The 20,705-nt window shown below is 34.8% G+C and overlaps 2 protein-coding genes and 1 long non-coding RNA gene across 3 annotated transcripts; 1 reads left to right on the top strand and 2 right to left on the bottom strand.

The window, feature by feature from the left end:
• The first annotated feature begins 3,413 nt into the window (after nt 1-3,413).
• LOC143616577 (pelargonidin 3-O-(6-caffeoylglucoside) 5-O-(6-O-malonylglucoside) 4'''-malonyltransferase-like) lies at nt 3,414-4,722 on the top strand. The gene is made up of 2 exons (XM_077089375.1): nt 3,414-3,912; nt 4,016-4,722. The coding sequence occupies exons 1-2, from the start codon at nt 3,414-3,416 to the stop codon at nt 4,720-4,722; spliced, it is 1,206 nt and encodes a 401-aa protein (XP_076945490.1).
• Nucleotides 4,723-8,641: 3,919 nt separating this feature from the next.
• On the bottom strand, nt 8,642-9,229 carry LOC143616576 (uncharacterized). Its single transcript, XM_077089374.1, has one exon. It carries the CDS (start codon nt 9,227-9,229, stop codon nt 8,642-8,644), a length of 588 nt encoding a protein of 195 aa, XP_076945489.1.
• Nucleotides 9,230-18,537: 9,308 nt separating this feature from the next.
• Nucleotides 18,538-20,139, bottom strand: LOC143616578 (uncharacterized). Its single transcript, XR_013150680.1, has 3 exons — nt 20,080-20,139; nt 19,936-19,965; nt 18,538-18,870 (listed from the first exon to the last, which is right to left on the bottom strand). It is a non-coding gene; the product is annotated as an uncharacterized LOC143616578 (long non-coding RNA).
• Nucleotides 20,140-20,705: the final 566 nt, after the last annotated feature.

The following is a 20,705-nucleotide window of genomic DNA, read 5'->3' as shown; positions in this document are numbered from 1 at the left end:
CCAAACAACCGTAAATAATGAAGTTCTAGCAAAAACATGGATGACGCCAATGAAGAAGCACGGATATAAACCCGAAAAGGCTAGACCGATGGTTCCACAGAATACAGGTCAAACAACAAGTAACTCAGTAGTATGAATAACAATCCAACAAGTCTGGTGACGGAAACCTGCAAAATAGAACACCGTGAGCTCGTTACGAGATGAACAAGAGTTGGATTATTCCCCTAACCACCCTTCGGCGTGAGAATAAGTACAATTCTTAGAGAGAGAAAGTACTTAAAGTGATTGATATAATACGTGAAGTGTGAATGAATATCTCTTGATGATGGAGAGGGTATTTATAGCCGGTGGTCAGGGGGGATATTATTGGAACAATTGTTCTCTTCTAGAAGATGCTCTTTGTAACAAACTGGAGACGTGTCCGCACATGATAGGACGAGACAACTGGCCATGTGCATGGTTATAATAACCTTTACAACTGTCTTTCCCTAATTGGTTGTTACATCGTGCTTTCCGAGAGAGAATCTTCGCGTAAATCTTCTAGAAAGAAGTTGGTTACAACTGATTTTGCTGACGTCACTCTTCTGTCATCTCGCGCATGAGGGGAACGTCCTACGGATGACTTCTGTGGGAGTCCTATGTGACCCGCAGATAGTCTCTGGAGTTTTTCCTTAGTCTTACTCTGACTTAAGTTATGCGGGTGATGGGAATGTTCTGCGGGTGACTGCTGAGGAAGCCCTGAATGACCCGCGGCTGACCTTATATGGGTATTTGGATCTTTTCATTGGTGCATTTTGAATACAAGGAACGAGCTTATTTTAGAAGGAAAATAGATCATGGTGGGTAAGGTGATCAAAGACGTTAAAAGTTTGGCGTTTATTTGGACCAAAAAAATATATCTTTCTTAAGTTGGGCCTAATGGTATAATTTCTACACTTGATTGTTCTTTGTTGCGCTATTTTGTTGGTCTAGTGTGTTGCTACTTTGTCGTGTTTAATGAAAGTTGGCGTTCGAGTGTAACATCCTACTTTTGGTTATAATAATAAAATAAATTTCGTCTATTTAATAGTGGGTCGTTATCGGTTTAGATAAATATAATATGAGTTGGGCTAGTGTTGGGTAAATGGATATGGGTTATAGACTTGAGTTATGAAAGTAAGAAGAAAAGACCATGGGCTTAAGCCCATGATCCATAATTATATAAACCATTAATCACCCATTTAATTCATTTTCTACACATATCCCTTACACTACCCAAAACACACACTTAAGCCTTCTCTATAGTTCTCTCCCTATCTAAACCGAAACCAAGAAGGAAACCGAGCACCGACCCGAGGTAATGATAGTATGATGTTGTTTTAGCTTAAACCCGTTAGATATGGTCACGAAACGACGAGCCGACACCGTTAAACCATTTAAGTCACGAGATCCGGATGGAATCGGGTATAAACCGAACCTGATATGAGCTTAGGGATCACCCTAGCTCAGATCTGGATCAAACGAGACGAAAAACGGTGAAAACGGTGGAAAACGAGCTAGATCTCGTTTTTTCCGGTGAAACAGCGTTTTTCCGGCGGCGGCGGCGGAAAGGCGGCTGGTACGAGGTTAGCATGTCAGAGAATGTTTCTGACATTCTCTGACCTAACCCTAATTCGTTAACGGAGAGTTAACGAACTAGAGGTAATTCGTTAAGTTGATTCGCTGAGGAAAGAATAATGAACTGGCCTTAGTTTGCGTCCAGATTCGTTAAGGAAAAGATAACGAATTAACCCCCAATTCGTTATAGTCAATCATTAAGGAGATAACGAATTAGAAGGTCCAATTCGTTACCTGGACTGATTCGCTATGTGGACTGGTTCGTTATATGGACTGATTCGTCAGAGGTCCAGTTCGTTAGAGGGTTCAATTCGCTACAATGACCAGTTCGTGAAGACAAACCAATTCGTTAAGGAACCAAGTAACGAACTAGAACTTTGATAAATGTCAGAACAGTCCCTTGACTTAGAAAAGAATTAATTAATTACAAATAAGCCCTTGAACTTTGAGTTAGCGAATTAAATAATTATTTAAAATCCTAATGAAAAATGTTTTACGACAGTTAATGGAAATAAAATTTTTCCAAGCTGACCTGGTAGCTCGACCCCAGCCAGGGGCTCTGCCCCTTGGACCCTGCTAGGGGTTGCCGCCCCTAGACCCCGCTGCCAGGGGTGCTGCCCCCGGACCCCCGTTCGTTGAGGGTTATAATTAGACTAGAAATGTGAGATGTGTAATGATAGTTAATTGATGCATGATATTATTATGCAGTTAGTCGTGCCCAACTGAATAAAGGAATAATTATTAACGGTGAACGTAACCAACTTCAGGTGAGTTTCTAGCCCCATTCCTTGTTATGTTTTCGGGGCTGTGTGCATACTCGATGTGATTAGTTAATACACTTATCCTAAGTGATAAGTGTATGACATATATGTATTATGTGAAACGTATGAATGATTTCTTGTCGGTACATGAACGATCTTCGGAATTGCATGTACTGCCAGGTGATGGTTTGATGTTGTATGTATGTTCTAAGATGAAGATTGAATGATGTATGTACGTACAAAACTTTACGATTATGTATATAGAAAGTATGCTATGGAGGTAAGGAAGAAAGGGTACCGGACCCTAATAATATTCGAGGATAGAGGGTGACCGGACCCTAATAATATTCGAGGATGGATGGTACCGGACCCTAATAATATCCGAGGATGAAGGGTGACCAGACCCTAATAATATCCGAGGATGGAGGGTACCGGACCCTAATAAAATCCAAGGTATGTAGGGCGAATGCTCTTTATAACGTATGGTTAGTTATGAATGTATATGAAAGAATGATGGACAGGTTAAGTATGTAATGCGTACCTACGGCACGTATATGTGTATGTAATGTAAGTTATGTGATTAACTAGAACTTATTCAGCGTAGCTGACTTTTAGTATGCACGCAGGCAAATAGGTTGAGGCAGCTCGCGTGATTGAAGACACATGGCATGGAATCGAAGAAACTGGCATCTCAAAGAAATGTTGTGATGTTTTAAAGACTATGTTTTGTTTTAAATTACTATGAATGTTTTATAAGACAATATTTGAAGGTTATACAACATATTATGGTTGAAGTTTTATTATTCCGTGAATGTTTTAATTAACTCTAATATTAAGAACTGTGTTTATGAGTAAATTCAACACCAAAGTAGGGTTACTGGTAACGGGGCTTTACATCGAGAAAAGAAATATGAAAAGTAATATTTAATTTAAAAAGAAAAAGATATAAACGACATACTAGTAATTTGTCGTGTTTAATGAAACTTTCTTCTACTTTCTTGTTATAAAAGGCATTCTTGTAGCTTGAAGATTCCAAGTCCACTTCGTTGGGCTTAAATGGAAATCCCAACAGTTGATATTAAATCTACAAAGTTTATAAAACCTTCCGCTCCAACTCCTGCCACCCATCGCCACCACAAAATGGGCTTCAAAGATGAGGTTGTCGCCACCATAAATGTCCGTCTCATTCTCTTTTACTCCGCCGTGAAGGGTGGTCCACACTCCACCATCATCCGCCTCGAAAACTCATTAGCTCAATGCTTATCACGACTACACCCCATTGCCGGGAGATACAACCACCAAATCCGCGCCATTGAATGTAATGATCAAGGCGCCAAATTCATACAAGCCCAAGTTCAAAACAATATAAAGCTTCAAGATGTACTTGACCCGAAAGTAAACCCTAAAATACTCAACAATTTGCTTCCATGCGGAGTCTGTGACGCAGGTGAAATTACTGACCCGTTGCTTGCAGTGCAAGCAACGGTATTCAATTGTGGTGGTTTGTCCCTAGGTGTGTCTATTTCACACAAGGTTGCTGATGTAGCAACCTTGTGTACATTTCTGAATGACTGGGCAGGGCAGGCATTGAGTCGAGAAGAAATCAGTCTCGACTCAATCTGTCCAGTTTTCAGCTCATCTTACTTATTTTCTTCCAGCAAGAGGTTTTATGGATTACAATCCGCCCTTGCCTGGAACTGTTAAGCATAAGTTCGAGAATAACTACCAAACCAAACGACTTTCGTTCAGTGAAGAGGCGATCTCATTGATCAGGGCAAAGATTAATAACAACATTCAAAGCTACTCCAGGGTCCAAGTAGTTTCCACAATAATATGGAAGACACTAATCGACATGGATCGAGCTAAACATGGTTCTCCACAAGCATCGATTCTTCATCAACCCGTGAACATTAGAGGAAAAACAACACCTCCAATACCGAATAATGCATGTGGGAATTTAGGGGGGTTTATCATCACTGAGTGCTCACCAGCTCAGACACTAATGGGGTTCGAAAGTCTAGCAGATTTGTTACACGATTCGATCAAGAAAACGGTTCAAGAGCTTGGGAACTTGACCGCCAAATGTGAACAATTGCAAGCATTGGTTTTTAATTCGTTTGTCAAGAGTGAAACATGTGATCATGAGCTGGTGAGTGTGTTTCCATTTACTAGCTGGTGCAAGTTTCCATTCTACCAAGTTGATTTCGGGTTTGGGCGGCCGGTGTGGGTGGCTAGCTCGGCAGGTCCGGTGAGTATGGTGACTTTAATGGATGGTCGAGGTGGTTGTGGGATAGATGCGTATGTGAATTTGGATGCACAAGACATGCGACTGTTTACCGAACAGTTAATTACGTGTGTAACTTGAATATCTTTCATATGTGATTGTGTCTTGCTTTTCTTGAAAAGTAAGCAAAAATAATGATCTATCTTGGTTTTACAAATCTTATCTTTTTCATGATGCATATGTCATATTATCCAACACTTTAGCTTTCATTCATCTTTATCCGTTAAACATACAATACACAGTAATCCTATTAAACACTATGAATACACAAACGTTATATATACTCGTAAAATAGTCATTATTTAATATAAAGATGGCAAAAAGACTAAAGTAGCATTTGGTATGGGGCGGTAAAGGACGCAACGGAATGGAATGACCATTCAAATGCAAACGTTGTAATCTTTGATTGCAAATTGAAAAGGAACAAGTCATTATCAAAGGAATGGTTTTCTTTTTAAAAATAGCTATTTTTATTCCTCCCATTCACTATTTTTTTTCATTCCCTATCTTATTTTCATGTTAATTATCAGTTTTATTTTTGAACAACAATATCATAATTCTTATACTAAAACGTAGTAATATAAAACATTTTTAATAAATTTTCTTTTAATTCCATTGTGATTTTTTTATATCATTCTATATTTTGATCTATCGATATTGTTTATATAAATTACAAAACATGTCTAATTTATTTTATTTATATATATATATATATATTGAATAATGTTGTGACAATTAGTAAAACAAAATTATTTTGAAGAATGGGTATTTTTTTCATTTTTTTATTATTTGTATTTTTTTATTTCGTCTTTTCACATATACCAAAAGAACACAATGTAATGATACGTTTCATTCCCAAATTGTACCAAACATGACAATGGATAATGATTCATTTCATTACCTTGTCCATTTCATTTTCATGTTCACTCGATTCTCTCGCTCATATATTTCATTATCTAATATCAAACAGACCTAAATAATCAAGCTAGCATTAATAAAATATCAAACCAACAAGTATCAAGCTAACATTCAAATAACTAAATATAATAAAGTAAATTTAGAGAAAAAATGTGAAAAGAAGAATCTAAATTGAAGATTTGGGGATGCTTAGAATCGGATTTGAGAGAGAAGCATGTGTAACTCAAAAAATCATCATGACCTCTCTTAGGATTGAACCTTGTGAGGGTAAGCAATCTATGGATAAACAGAGTACCCAAACTTTGAATATTAGGGAATTTAGAGAACCTTCTGATTCAGTTGGCAAAAAGCGGACAGATGATTACAAAATGACCTTTGAATATTACAAGATCATATTATAATTTTCTTCTTTAATATTCGTGTCAGCAATCATGGATTTAATAAACAGAATACCCAAACTTTTACAATTAAACAAAAAACGTGTATACAATGAATTACAAACTCACAAGCACAACCAAAACTCAAAAAGAATTATGACTCGAACATATCAGACATGAAACAAGATAAAATCTAGAATTATGACTCGAACATATAAGCACAACCAAAACTCAAAAAGAAGACGAACATCTAGTGAAGATTAAATCGTCGTTGAAGATTAGAACACTTGAGATATTAAATAAGAAGATACACGAACTGATGATGAAACACCAACCAAAGTGATTGAGACCGTGACGAACAAGATGATGTACTAAGACTCATGTATTTGATGCGAATACAAAATACACAAATGACGAAACCATGGACCTTGCCTTGAGCCCAACTGCAAACTATAATCCAACAATAAAGTCCAACTAAAACACCAATCAGCTACACGTCTTTAGACTCAATCAAAAAACTAGCAGCCCAAATCAATTATCCTCAACATATCATGAAATGAAACGGCAAGACATAGAAACAAGTTTATCATTAGATAAAAAAACATATAACATAACATGTTTGATATTGAATTGAACTTAAACAGACATATATTTCAACAATTCGTCTAAGACCGTCCATAGTAGCCGTCACCAGCCACCAAGGTTCCCCTGATTATTAACAGTAATACAAACATAAACTTATGAATCAAAAATAATATTAGCCGCGTTTTGGGCTCATAAACGCCATAGCATATGTTGAAAATTATTTTCAAGCATGTGTTTTTCCAAAGTAACTTTTTGTTAGAAAATTGTTAGAAACTGGATTTTTCAACAATTTCCTACGAATTCAGTTGTAGAAAAACATCTATTTTTCTAGTAGTAGAGCGCTTTCTACATAACTTTGGTATGACACACTTTTTAAAAAAATTGACCGTAGAACAACGGTAATATTAAAAAAAACATTTTATTTATTATATAAACCACCAACTTCATCATTTTTCACCTTCTATTCCCCTTTCATTTCTTACCCACAAATATGAATCCATAAAACAATTCTATACTCGGTTTCAGTCAATACTCCTGACAACCTGAGTCAAAGAATCCCGACCCAAATAATCCACAACCGAACACCACTCAACCGACCCCTAAATATTCGTACATGGTCAGTGTTAATTACGACCCGAGCATGAGGGTGTACATGCAACTACTTGGTTCCGGTTTTCCAGTACCGAACACGATGGCTGATTTCCAAAATCCGAGCACGATGGCTGGTTTCCAAAATCCGAGCACGGTGACCGGTTTCAAACAAGATGAAGAAGAGACGGTGCCACCACAAATTTTAGTTTTTTAACAACAAAAGGTATAAGCACATAGAATAAATAAAATCATTTAAAGTTATCAAATCATAAATATTCAAAATGGTAATGTTCAATTACATTAATTATTGACCAAAGTAATGAACTTTCAGTTTTAAATCTCTATAACTCAAAATATTTATGTTGTTTATCTTTTCATAAGTATGTATATATATAAAAAAATAAAATGTTTAATTTGAATTCGAATTTTGAACCGAATCGAATTTAAAATCATAAATTCGTGTTCAATTTTAAATTCGATTTCTATCATCGAATTCGAACCTGTCAAATCGAATTTCGAGTTATTCGAGTCCGCTTCGAATATTGAACACACCTAGTTTTCATGCCGACTGGAGTGGTGTCGGTCGGACCGTCGGCTGGGGCACGTAATTTTTGGGGGTAAAATTTTATATATATATATATATTATTAAATATAGATTAAAAATATAAAACTTATAAAATATGATTTGAAATTTTTATTGGTCTCAAAACTTTTTTTATCCATAATCCATTTAATCAAGTTTAAATTATTTGGCTCAAACTAAAAATAAAATAAAATAAAAATCAAATACAAAATTAAAGAAATTGCGGCCAATTGAAATTCTTTCTTGGCTCCTTCCTTCTTTGTGAATGTTGAACAACGACCCACCCAAACGACCACCACTATTAGTTCGTTGTTGACCACCACGCTCTTTCGCGGTTGACAAAGCCAACCACCAAGACCAAGGTATGTTTTTTTCAATGTTAGAAGAGCTTAATGAATCATCGATTAGTCGTTAGTTATTACGGTATTTGATTTTAATAATATATTTTTTATGTTTATTGTTATTATATTAATTAGCATCGTTTAAAAATATTAGCTTATATATTTTGTTACTCGTTAGGGCAGGGTCGACCCAACCTTTCTAGAGGCCTAAAGCAAGTCGCAAAATTTAGGCCTTTAACAAATTTTAATTATCAACCCACTTTTTTATCGTGGCAGTTACTGATAGTTATATACTTTAATTACTAAATTTTAAACTTTGATATTAATTTTTACTCATGGGTTATAACCCCTTAAACATATTATTTAGACATGAAACAAACTAGTCTATAACAAATGTCATGCGACATAACGCTTTAAAGGCTAGGTTTATTCATTGTCCAAAGAAGATTTAATTTTTAATGACAGTGGTAAATGTGTCTTATCTTCCCACCAAGTCGTACCCTAAGGAAACTAAAGCAAATGAAAATAGAGATTAAATGATCATCAAAACATTCTAACCACGATAGAACTACAAAATTGTAACATATGACAAGTAAGAAATTCATTCAAAATTGCTGATTGATCAGGGTTGCTGTTGTGTTAAACTCCTCTGGAAGCCTGCATACGAGCTGTAGGACCAGCCTGGAGTCAGAGATTGGCTGGTCGACATCGGCAAGCTGATTTGCCAAATCCGATAATTGTTGACAATAGTCCTCCACCGAAGAACATGAGCCGAGTGTAAGATTGCAAAACCTGGTCTCGAGAGACGCGGCTCGGGCCTTTTTATTATAGAGAAAAATCTTCTCCAACTTCAACCATGTGGCGCGTGCAGTGGCCTCCGTGTCAAGAATACGCTTCAAGTATTTATCTGATACAGTGCTGAATATCCATTGCATAACCAGGGCATCGATCTCCTTCCACTGAACAAACTCATCGGCTGTGTCAGCCGGAGCAGGGGACCTGTCAATGTGATTGAGAACCTTATAAGCAACCGCATGTAAATGGAATAATTTGACCCAAGATGTGTAGGTTACGGTGGTGCCGTCAAGGGTTCGGATCTTGGTTTGAATGCTTGTGACCGAATAGGCCGGATGGAGAGGGTGTTTTTTGGGGTCGGTTGAAGAACCCGAGGTTGTATCATCTTTTTTTGTCATGGTGGGTTGATCGATGGATTAGAGATGGATTAGAGTTACATGTAGGTATTGAAAAAAAAATGAAGAGGATTGAGAGGGTATTCAGAACCGTGGCTCTGATACCATAAAGGAATGTAATGGTGTAAATCTCAATGAATATTATTGAATGAATGAAGCCCCTTATATGGGGGAAAATACAATCATCTCCTACCATATTAAGGATATCTATAAATACAAGAGATATCTACAATATCTACACCAATATAAAGATAATCTTAAACATATAATAATTATCGCTAAGAACGCTATGATACTAAACACAAACAACAGTACCAAAACAAGCATTGTACCATATGTCAAACTGAAAAGACTTATGACACACTTATTGAGATGTTTTAGGAAACTTATACAAATATTTAGGATTTTGACAACAAGCTAGTACGTTTCACTTAATTTTCAAAATTAAGGCGAAACCACCCGTTTTTGGTTGTTTATCGCACTTGCACGAATTGTTTTAGCCAAAAATCGAACCCGTACCTAAATTGGAATTGAAATTTATCATAATCCCATGGAAAAAATGAATAAGGGACCTACCCACCCCTTAAGTTCCGATCTGAACAGGGGGAATCCACGCCTTTTTATTTCCATAAGTAAGCATTCTTAACTCCCAAACTCCAAAATATCTTTCATCCATATCTGATCCAAGTTTCTCTCTTCAAAACTCAGCCAAGAATTAAGGTAAGATCATGATTTTGTTATGATTTAAACATGTTTTAAATCTAAAAATTCAAGTTTGATTAAGAAAATTAGTGTTTAGTCATGAAAAACCAATCAAACTAGAACAAAAACAGATTTTAATACTAAACAGGTGTAATAATCTGTGTCTTAAACTTTTTTGGTGAAAAGTCGGATTAGAATGTTTAAATCGCGTTTTTACGGATTAAAAACTCGGTTTAGAACCCTAACCAAATTTATATGTTACAAGGCTTGATTATTGGTGTTACATGATTGGTTTTGTTGTACTTGACCTTTAGGTATACTACCTAGATAACCAAGACCCAAGAATCGCGAGAATGGCTTACCTGAGCGAGAAACGCAAAGGTACTAACCGAAACACACATTTAGGGGCTATTTGGGCTTCGGTTGTGACTTTCATATTTTTTGTCACACCCCGACCAAAGGTGGCGGAACATGACGAGGTGCAACGGATTGCTCAAGAATACAATGACACTAAATAAAGTGACAATATTTACTCAACTCATTTATTTCATTCAATAACTCAAATACAACTTGTTTAAAGATAAAATACAAACAATTACAATAACACTAAATTCATTAAAATATCCTAAAGGTATAATCTACGTGATGAGTCTTCAATCTTCGTAAGCAAACCTAAAAGTAAACCTGTAACATGCATAAACATATATTTGATCAACACGAATGTTAGTGAGCAATATACTAGTTTTTTAGTATATATAATATAAGGCAAAATCACAATTCACATGTGTAACTAGAATAATGCAACAACCATTGTAAATGTAAAGTAAATAATTGTGTCTGCTTTCTATTTCGTAACAACCAAAATACTCGGAGAATGAGGCTCTATTCTACTAGCACAGCGCTAAAGTAATTAGGGGTGCGTATGATCATACTTATTGAGGCTCAACAACAACATAAAAATAAACACTCGTGCACGTAATCAATTTGAGGCATAAACAAAGATCGATCAAATATTCATATGAACACATAATGTAGAATTGTGGGTTTAGTAATGAGATCATACAAATATGGGTTTGAATATGGTACGCATGCCACCCCTAAAAGTATAAAAGCGTAAAAATGGGGAGTGTGATTACTCACTTGGAATAGGTGACATTGGTGTAGAAATGGTTCAAAAGGAAGCTTCGGGAAAACGAACTCGTACGAGTCCTAAGTTAAAAAGATCCTAAAGTTAGTTGGATGTATTGTGAAAACTTAAAGTAAAAATAAATAAACAAAGTTTTAGGTTTAAAGTGAATTAAAACTTAAGTAAATAAAATGACGGCTTAAAAGTAAGTTATCTCAAAATCGAGTCTCGGTGTTTCTATCCATAAGTTTTACTAAACCTTTGATAAGTAAATGTGTAGGGATTGGTTTAATCCAATAGTGCACGACCCTTGTTAGATAAATACCAAAACGAGATTTAACGAGTGTTCGGCGTAGTCGGTTTGGGCCTTGATAATTGGTCAAGTCCGAATTAGATATTCCAAAATGATAAATGTTATGAGAATACTCACTAAAAACAGAAGGCTTAAGTAAGTTAGAAGTCCTATGAAGAAGTACTCCAAACGCCAATATTAAGCGGGTGTTCGATCTTGTCGGTCCAAGCTTGTTATAAGATCAAGTTGGTTCCAAAATCCCAAGTACTTTGAGAAAACATTCATAATCAGTTTATAAAAAGATCTTTAAGGAAAATATGAAATTTGGTGGCCCGAAACACAACTGGTATGTTTTAAGCAAGTGAACTCGGTTTGGTTCGGTTTATATGGTTTGGTTGGTTCAAGACTTGGTATATGACCAAGTTTAGGTCCAACAAATCCATATCATAAAGATAAATACAAAAAATAAATGAAAGAACTTAAACACTTGAATCTTACATACAACTTGTTTTTAAACATTTAAATAAAGAGTTTAAACGAGAGTTCGGTTTTGGTTCGGTCCATGACTCGGTATGAGACCGAGGTTGGTTGCCACATACCCAAAACCATAGAACTCATATAAACTCTTAAAACTCATATCTTAAACAAAAATAGAAAGCTTAAATGAATCGAAATGATAAAATGGACTAAAATACCCCCTTTCATGTAAATTTGCCTTAAAATGGCATAAACACCTAATTCAACCATTTTTGTAGAATGGAAAACAAAAAACAAGGGTATTATAACATAAACAAACATAAAATACAATATTTAATCACCAAAAACGGATTCAAATCAAAGTTTAGCTTCTGTTTGACTTCAAAAAGTCAAATTGTCAAGAACATGGGAATGAAGCTTATAACTCTAATTTGAGAGAGTGTTTGAAGTGATAGCAGCTGAAAATGGGTGCAAATGGGTTGGTATTTATAAGGGAATGGTTAGAGTATAGCCACCAAGTTCAACCAATAAGATTACAAGCATTGAGGATGGTTAGTTGGGGGTTAAGGAGTTATAATAAACAAAAACGAGTTTGAAATCTGGTGTAGTAGGTGGCCGCCACCCGCGGCCATCCTGGCTCTTATGGCCACGCGGTGTGGCACCCTGGAAAAGGTGGGTTGGTCTCCAACTTTGGTTATTTGGTGAGTTTAGTCCCTGAAATTTGTTTTTAAGTCGTTTTTAGTCATAAAAGAGTGTTTTAAAATACCATAAATTGTATAACATAAATGGAACATAAAACCCAATATTTTATTGATAACGAAGGATCCGAACGACAAAATGGGTCAGGTTTTCAATACAAATACAAATACGAATTTAAACCAAAATGATGAATGTCATAATTTTAGCTTATGAAAATTTTCAGGGACATCACGGATCATATGAATTAGTCCCTGTTCAAATTTGAGAATTTTTCGATAAACGGAGAATATTTTGTGATTATATTACTATTTATTGATTATTTGTTATGAAAATTAGCAAAACAAATTGGAAAATTCTGAAATTTTATGGAGAACTCAAGTAAGTCAATACAAGATGAAACATAAATTTTTGGGTCCGTTGAAGAATCCTAGCTACGGTTCTGAAATCTCGTTTAATCGAGTTTTAATGATCGATTTATGCTCAAAAAGGTGTTTGAGATAAAGAGTTAGGTTCTAGAAAATCTACAAGGATTGTTTGCAGATATTTAGCCATTCAGAAAAATAATTGGACTTTTTGGGCAACGTATGGTATAAATGGATGAATTATTGGTTAAAAATAACATATAAAATGATTTTTTTACAAACAAATACGTAAGTTTAATAATTCTGAAAATATATTTATAAAAATCTACGCTTAATAATTAGCAAGTGTATAAATTTTCATAATTTAATTGTCTTCGGATAAAAATTTAAGCTAATTTAAATATTAACGAATATAATATCCGTGAAAGCCAGCAACGTTCTGATTAACGAACTTGTTGGGATATCAAAACAACAATAGTGGTCAAATATCATAGTTTTGTACATATTTAGTAAAACCGAACTTTTTAAGAGAATTTTGGACAATTCGGATGAATTGTGCGCGTTTTCTACAACCCATTCTGTATAAAAACGAAAACAAACCCTGTAGCGAATCCGGACATCTAAACCCTAATTTTCTTCTACAATTTGATTCATTTTATCAAATAGTGCGTTTACTCAATTTTGTGTGATCTTACCTATTTTCGAGACGCGTAAAACCAACTTGGACATGCGCGTAAAACAGTTAAACTGGGCCAACATCGATTTTTAATATTAGATATTGTACAATATCACAGTCTAAGATTACTAACATGTTCTGGGTGTAACACCCATACCCAGACTAGATATACAGCCCAATTCAGTTCAAAGTTATACTAGTATTAACAGTACAACACTGATTATAAGAATCAGGCTATAATATAGAAGTGTATTGTTGACGCTATATCACGATAAGGTGAGTTTCATGATCCTTTTTTTTAAATTGTTTTACGAACATTTTGGGTGAAAACCATGTTTATATATCTATTTATCTGGAAGGTATTGGATCATTTCAGAAGTTTTTTTACAGCGAGAAGTGTGAGAAGTGAAGGTGTAACTCCATTAATCCCAAATTTCACTCCATTTCTTATGTGTAGGTGCATATGTATGTGTGTAGGTACGTATGTTTGTATATGTGTATGTATGTTTGTATGTGTGTAGGTACATAGGTTAGAATGTGGCTCGGTACATTTATATGTTTGTAGGTAGGTTTGAATGTGTAATTAAGACATAAATACAACCAACCTACATTTATGTATGTAACATCATATGAAAGGGAGTGAAATTAGGGATTAATGGAGTTATACATTCACTTCTCGCACTTCTCGTTGTAATATCACTTCTCGCAAGATCATTATGATGTGAATTATCTAAAGGCTAACACTTGAGAGTCACCACAAACATGAGTGATTAATTATGAGTCGGTGGCATGTGAATAGTACTATTGGTTTGAAAAACCCAATTGAAGAGCCAGTTGGGTATGCCAGGACACATTACAATTGCACATGACCATATACATATATACATACACGCTATGTGGTGTTAGGGCAACCTGGGGCATGACCATGGGCAGTGGAGGCCACAAGGAGTTTGTGGGCAGTGGGGCCACGTGGGAAAAAGCACGTCAATCGTTCACTCTTTGATTAGTATAATTACATCACACACACACACACACACATATATAATGATTATGATGAATACATTAATCTGATTTCGTTAAACTTGTGAAACTCACCAACTATTCGTAGTTGGCCTCTTTTTAACTTGTTTTTTAGGTGCGCCAATGTTGGAATAAGGTGTTTGTATGCTATGTGTTCGGGTTGTTAATGAAACCATTGTAGATAGACGCAAGTATGCTAATAAGGAATAAAGTAGTTAACGAACTTATCAATGTTATGAAACACATAGTCTGTAAACAGAGTTAGAATGATGTAATATGATGTAAATTAGTTTATTAATGTTTCTTTATACACAATGTGATTTATACCAGAGGTGTCTGTTGCAAACCCGTTTTATGCTTCCGCTATTTGTAAGACCCTGTCACCGGTGCTCTACTTTGGACATTGGATTTACTTATAAACACAGTTCTAATATCAGAGTTAATTAAAACTTTACGCGGAATATAAAACTTCAACCATAACCCATTACATAACTTTCAATATTGTCCTAACAATCATTCATAGTCGTTTAAAAATAAAACCTAGTCTTTAAAACATCATAACATTTCCTTTAGATGCCAGAATCTTCAATTCCATGCCATGTGTCCTCATCAAGCGAGCTGCCTCATCCTACTCACCTGCGTGGATACTAAAAGTCAGTTACGCTGAGTGAGTTCTAGTTAATCATATATCATACAATACATCCATACACATTCTTATATACGCACCCGAATGTACATATACATACATAGTTCCTTACCTTTCTTCATACAATCATACTTTCATTCTTTCCTTTTATACATACATATATACATATCTTCGTCCTATAACCTTCGCATATATTATTAGGGTATGTTCCCTACATTCGCGGATATTATTAGGGTATGTTTCCTATATTCACGGATATTATTAGGGTTTGTTCCCTTCATTCTCGGATATTATTAGGGTATGTTCCCTACATTCGCGGATATTATTAGGGTCCGTTCCCTTTCTAACCATACATTCCATACGTACATACATCATTTATATATCATATATATATATATATGCCAATCATATCTTTAAACTATCCCTTGACGGTACATGCAATATCTGAAGATCGTTCATGCATCGGCAAGCATTCATTCATACATAAATCATATAAGGCATACACTTACCACTTAAGGTAAGTGTATTAACTAATCACATCGAATATGCACACAGCCCCGAAAACATAACAAGGAATGGGGCTAGAAACTCACATGGATCCTGTTTCGTTTTCCGTTAGTCATTAATCATTTCCTTAACTGAGCTCTGCCAACTGTATATTAATTACACGTATCAATACTCGTCCTAATCGCATTATTCAAGTTCAGCCAAAATGGCTAAGTCTGGTCTAATCTAATGGTTTTATGTTAGAATACATTTTACATTGATTATAGTATGTATTTGAATACAAGGTATCCATTATTTTAGTGTTCTTTCTTTGGTATTCTTTTCTTTCGTATTCGAGTCTTTCCATGCATACTATCATATCTATATATATGGTGCTCGGGTTACTCAACTCATTTGAATACATGTATAAGGTAACTGAACCTCATTAGATCGGGTTGTGTCCGATCATGCAATGTAATCAACCCTATGATTGTATTCGAACCTTTAGAGTAACTGAATACCGCCTTGTATCTAAGCCACACTTGTATTCGAATGAGTCTAGTGTAATCGAGTCATAGCATGTAATCAAGTATAGCTTGAAATCGATTAGACATTGTATGCGAACAAGTCCCTTGTAATCGATCACATTGTAATCGAGTCTCATTGTAATCGAGTATCATTGTAATTATTCTAAATGTAATCGAGTTGAGGGTTGTATTCGAGTTCCACATGATGTATTCGAGTCAGGCATATGTATGCGAATATAAGGTTGTTTTCGAGTCCTTTCGTTGTAATCGAACTTAATTATGTAAGCGATTGGTCCATTGTAATCGATCATAACATTGTAAGCGAACTTGTCATTGTAATCGACTTTAAGGATGTAAGCGAATGGACTGTATGTTGTAATCGAATTGTTCATTTGTAAGCGAATTTAGACAATGTAATCGATTATAAGATTGTAATCGAGTTCCATTAATGTAATCGAACGAGCTGAATAAATGGGTCACGATTTGGTCCTTTACCATCATTATCTTTACTTGTTTTAACCTTAACACCTTATTATGGCTCGGTATTGACCCATAAATGTTTCCTTAACCGTTTTCGGCCAAAACTTGACCCAAGTGACCATAAAGCTTGGACCTTTATGGCTAAAAGCGTTCAAGGCTAGATCTAGGGTTTCTTTTATGAACCGTTCATAACCATAAGTTCGTTTAGTCCATTTTAATCATCAAGTTTGCAACTTTATGACTTATCTAGACCCGATCTACTCTAGGTTTGAGTTTCATGGCAAACCATTTACAAAAACATAACATTTAAAGATCAAGAACGTACCTTTACTCGTTTTTAGGTTATGGTTTAGCTTGGTTATGAACTTTAGTCTTGTATCTTGCTTAAATACCCAAGATCTATCAATCTTTATCTTGGTTCTTGGTCTTGGATTCCTTCTTTGGCTTACGGCCGTGAAAGAGAGTGTGTGTGTGTGTTTTGAGTGTGTAGAGATTTATGAAAGGTAGGAAATGAGAGGTTTAGGGTTTTAGGGAGGTTTAATGGGGTATTTATACTCTCTTAAGCTCATCGACCTAAGGCCCATTCTCATCCCTTTAATCCATCTTTTATTCCAAGTACATACTCCTTATTATATTTAATCTTGATTAAATATTAACACACGTTTCACAAACATAACTTTCCTTTATTTATCTATATTATATATAAAGGAAGAGTGATGAGTACTAAGGTCATTTCATAATTGCATGACAAGAACAAAAATGACATTTCATAATTCATGGTTTATGAAATTACTCTTTTATCCTTTTGCTTAGGTCATTTCATAATTGCATGATAAGGACAAAAGGGACATTTCATAATTTATTTATGATTACTCTTTTATCTTTTTTTGCTTTGACAAATTTATTTGTTTCTTTTTAATATATAGTTTTAGATAATTAATCTAATGTTTTTCACCTTACCTGCATTAAAAGCACTTTATACCTAACTAAAAACCTACAGTAACTAACACTGATGTACCTGTAGCTTAAATGATGGACCGCCTTTTGGCCCTGCGACAACTTTTTCATATATATATATATATCATAATATTAAGGAGGAGTGAATGACAACTATCATAATTTCACAATTGCGTGACGAGGACAAAAACGGTATTTCATAACTGGGTAGAAAAAGTAATTTGCCAATACCTTGATTTATTTTTCAAGCTTTTGGTATAAGTTGATAAACTTCACAAACTTTTGGAATTACTTTTTAATCCCTTTTGAACATTGAAAGGGTTTATTATGTGTTTATAAATATTTAATTCAATGTTCATCTACGTGTTCCGTTAAATTAAATGGGTCATTAATCTTCAACTAACTTTACAAATTTCATCCGGTTTTCTCCTTCAATGCCATCGCCTCTACACTTGAACTTCCTCTCACCCACCTTCCCATTCAATTCGTAACTCTAAGAATATTTCGATAATTTAACATGCACCCTTGAAATAAAATGTTATCACGTAGATACTAAATTGAACGGACACAATTTTTTTGAGTCATTATTATAAACTAAAGTTATGAAGTACATGTACACATTTGATGTACACATTTTGATGGAGTTGTTTGTTATACTTATGATAGTGGACTTTGTTAAATTAGGCTCAAAAGAAACATTTAATTGAGAAAGTTTAATTAGTCATATAAGTAACTAGTTTTTTGCCCGGTGCGTTGCGCCGGGGCTGTTCGGAAACATAGAACTTCAACTTCTATATATACATATCATTAGGCAAATAGGCAAAGTAAACACTATATACGTTACCTAATAATTTTAACATAAATCTACATGATTAAATATTCCTGTTGTCATTCTACAAAGTGGTGTCACTAGCTTAACAAATCCCTTAGCCATCCTAAATAACATTAATATAGAACTTTAACTGCTGCATATAAAATCTTACAATCTTTTAATGGTAATGCACACATGTAGAGCTTGAACTTACAATAACACCATGGTCATGCCACACCTATCCATTTGTATTAGAAGTTAACATAAAGAAACCACGTCAGTTATAGTACCTTTCTCTAGCTTATTTAAGGCCACAAAGATATTGACTTTCATCTTCAGCGGCCTTCTTAGCCTCTTAACTCCAAATCTTGATGGTGTGAATTCTGCAATATAGCAATTTGATTCAGAGCACGAAATAAGAACAGTGTATACAAGAAAGCAAAACAAATATAAATATATAAATAAATAAAAGTTTGGTTTTATAACAGTACTCGCAAAATCATATTCACAGTAAAAGTCTAACCAAGCTAGAGATACAAAAAGGCTCCTTTGTACAGCCAGCAAGGTAAATAAACATATCTCAATCGAGGTTTGACTTCTGCATTATACTTCAATATATTACAAATCACAAATTCATGAGTCTTTAGTCGGAGTTCAAAAGATAGCCAGAGATAAAAAAAGGGTTTTGAATCCGTGTATGCCAATCATGCAATTTAAAACCTTTAGAATTGAAAATTTAACATGTACGACCAAATTTATAATACATTCTTGGTGTATATCCACTTTAATAAATCTTCATCAGCTCAGTTTCAGTATAACTTTCTATGGTGAATATATCAGTGATTCATAGACAGTGAAGTTTAGTTTTCAAATATTATGGTTCTATTGTTATATTGCTGTTTAGAGTATTTCTTATTAGGGATGAGCAAAATCGGTACTGGTACCGGTACCGATTGGTACCGTCGGTACCGAATCGGTACCAAATTTTTGAGTTTCGGTACCGGTACGGGAACGGTACGGGACGGGACCGGTATTTCCCGAATTTTTGCCTTCAATCCCGGTCCCGTACCGAATATTTCGTACCGGTACCAAGAATTCGCAATTTTCGGGACCGGGACCGGTCGGTACCGTACGGTCCCGATCTCATCCCCACTTCTTACAGTATTTATTTATACTGTTTTAACAAATATAAGGTTTATGAGCCTTGTTCCTTGTTTCTATTCACATGATTGGCAATTTAAACAAATAATAAAAAAACAACTATAAGTACTCAAAAAGACTAAAAATTAGCAAATGAAATAAGCTGGTTAACGGAGAATAATGAAAGAGCCTTTAGTGTTAGTGTGTTCATTTTGCTAATTTTTGTCTATAGTGTGTAACATTTATATAATCAAATATAATTAGAAAAAAACCTGACATAACATAAGTTGAAAGCAGAAAAATCAAACCTTTTTAGCTACTGACATGTCATCATACACCTGTCGGACAAGTAGACAACAAATTTGGTCGAAAAAGCAAACCAATTGATGTTTCTAAACCATGAATAGATTCAAATAAGATTAAAAGAAACGACATGCATAAGAAGCATTTACCTTAAAATTTGTAAGTAACAGCAGAAAAAAGCAACGCCACAAGGAAACCTTACACTACAATATAGCAACAACAAAAAACACATTAGGAATCATCATACGAATGTTGAGCAAGATTAAATATATAATTATATATATTTATATATGACCATTATAATCATTTATATTATAATAGATCAAAATATTAATTATACCTTATTATATATTAGTTTGGTAATTATTGATGGACCATATTACCTATAATTAACTAATAAAGGGTTTCCCCTTGGGTGTATATATAGAGAGATAAATATTAGCATCATAACCTAATCATACACACATAGCAATTTATGTGCCTCCTCTCTCCTAAAGCCGGGTTCCTCTCAAGAACTCTAACACCATTCTTAACTATACATCCTAAAGGGGAACTCGACCAAGATGACAAACATGTCAATTATCTCATACTCTGCTGCGATTACTATTCTTCATGCTGTAACAGGTTCATAGGTTTAATATTTATCATGTTTTATATTACTTACATGAAGAACTGATCAACATGCTGCAAACCACAAAGAGAACAACCACGATACAAATTCAGCAGCTAAAATTCTCACCAAAAGACAATCGTGCATGCGGCTTTGGCACTGACC

This window comes from Bidens hawaiensis, unplaced genomic scaffold (assembly GCF_021521415.1).
Source record: "Bidens hawaiensis isolate Kalapana, Puna unplaced genomic scaffold, B.hawaiensis_p1.1 tig00048226_1, whole genome shotgun sequence".
NCBI classification, from domain to species: domain Eukaryota; kingdom Viridiplantae; phylum Streptophyta; class Magnoliopsida; order Asterales; family Asteraceae; genus Bidens; species Bidens hawaiensis.
The sequence above is the reverse complement of the archived record's forward strand: the minus strand, read 5'-3'. Positions and strand labels throughout refer to the sequence as shown.

What these genes read in the sequence shown, in the direction of transcription:
- LOC143616576 (XM_077089374.1), bottom strand. Translation starts at nt 9,229, where the DNA reads ATGACAAAAAAAGATGATACAACCTCGGGTTCTTCAACCGACCCCAAA.
- LOC143616577 (XM_077089375.1), top strand. Translation starts at nt 3,414, where the DNA reads ATGGAAATCCCAACAGTTGATATTAAATCTACAAAGTTTATAAAACCT. An exon ending in TGCTGATGTAGCAACCTTGT is followed by an intron (nt 3,913 to 4,015) that starts GTACATTTCTGA and finishes ATTTTCTTCCAG; the next exon opens with CAAGAGGTTTTATGGATTAC.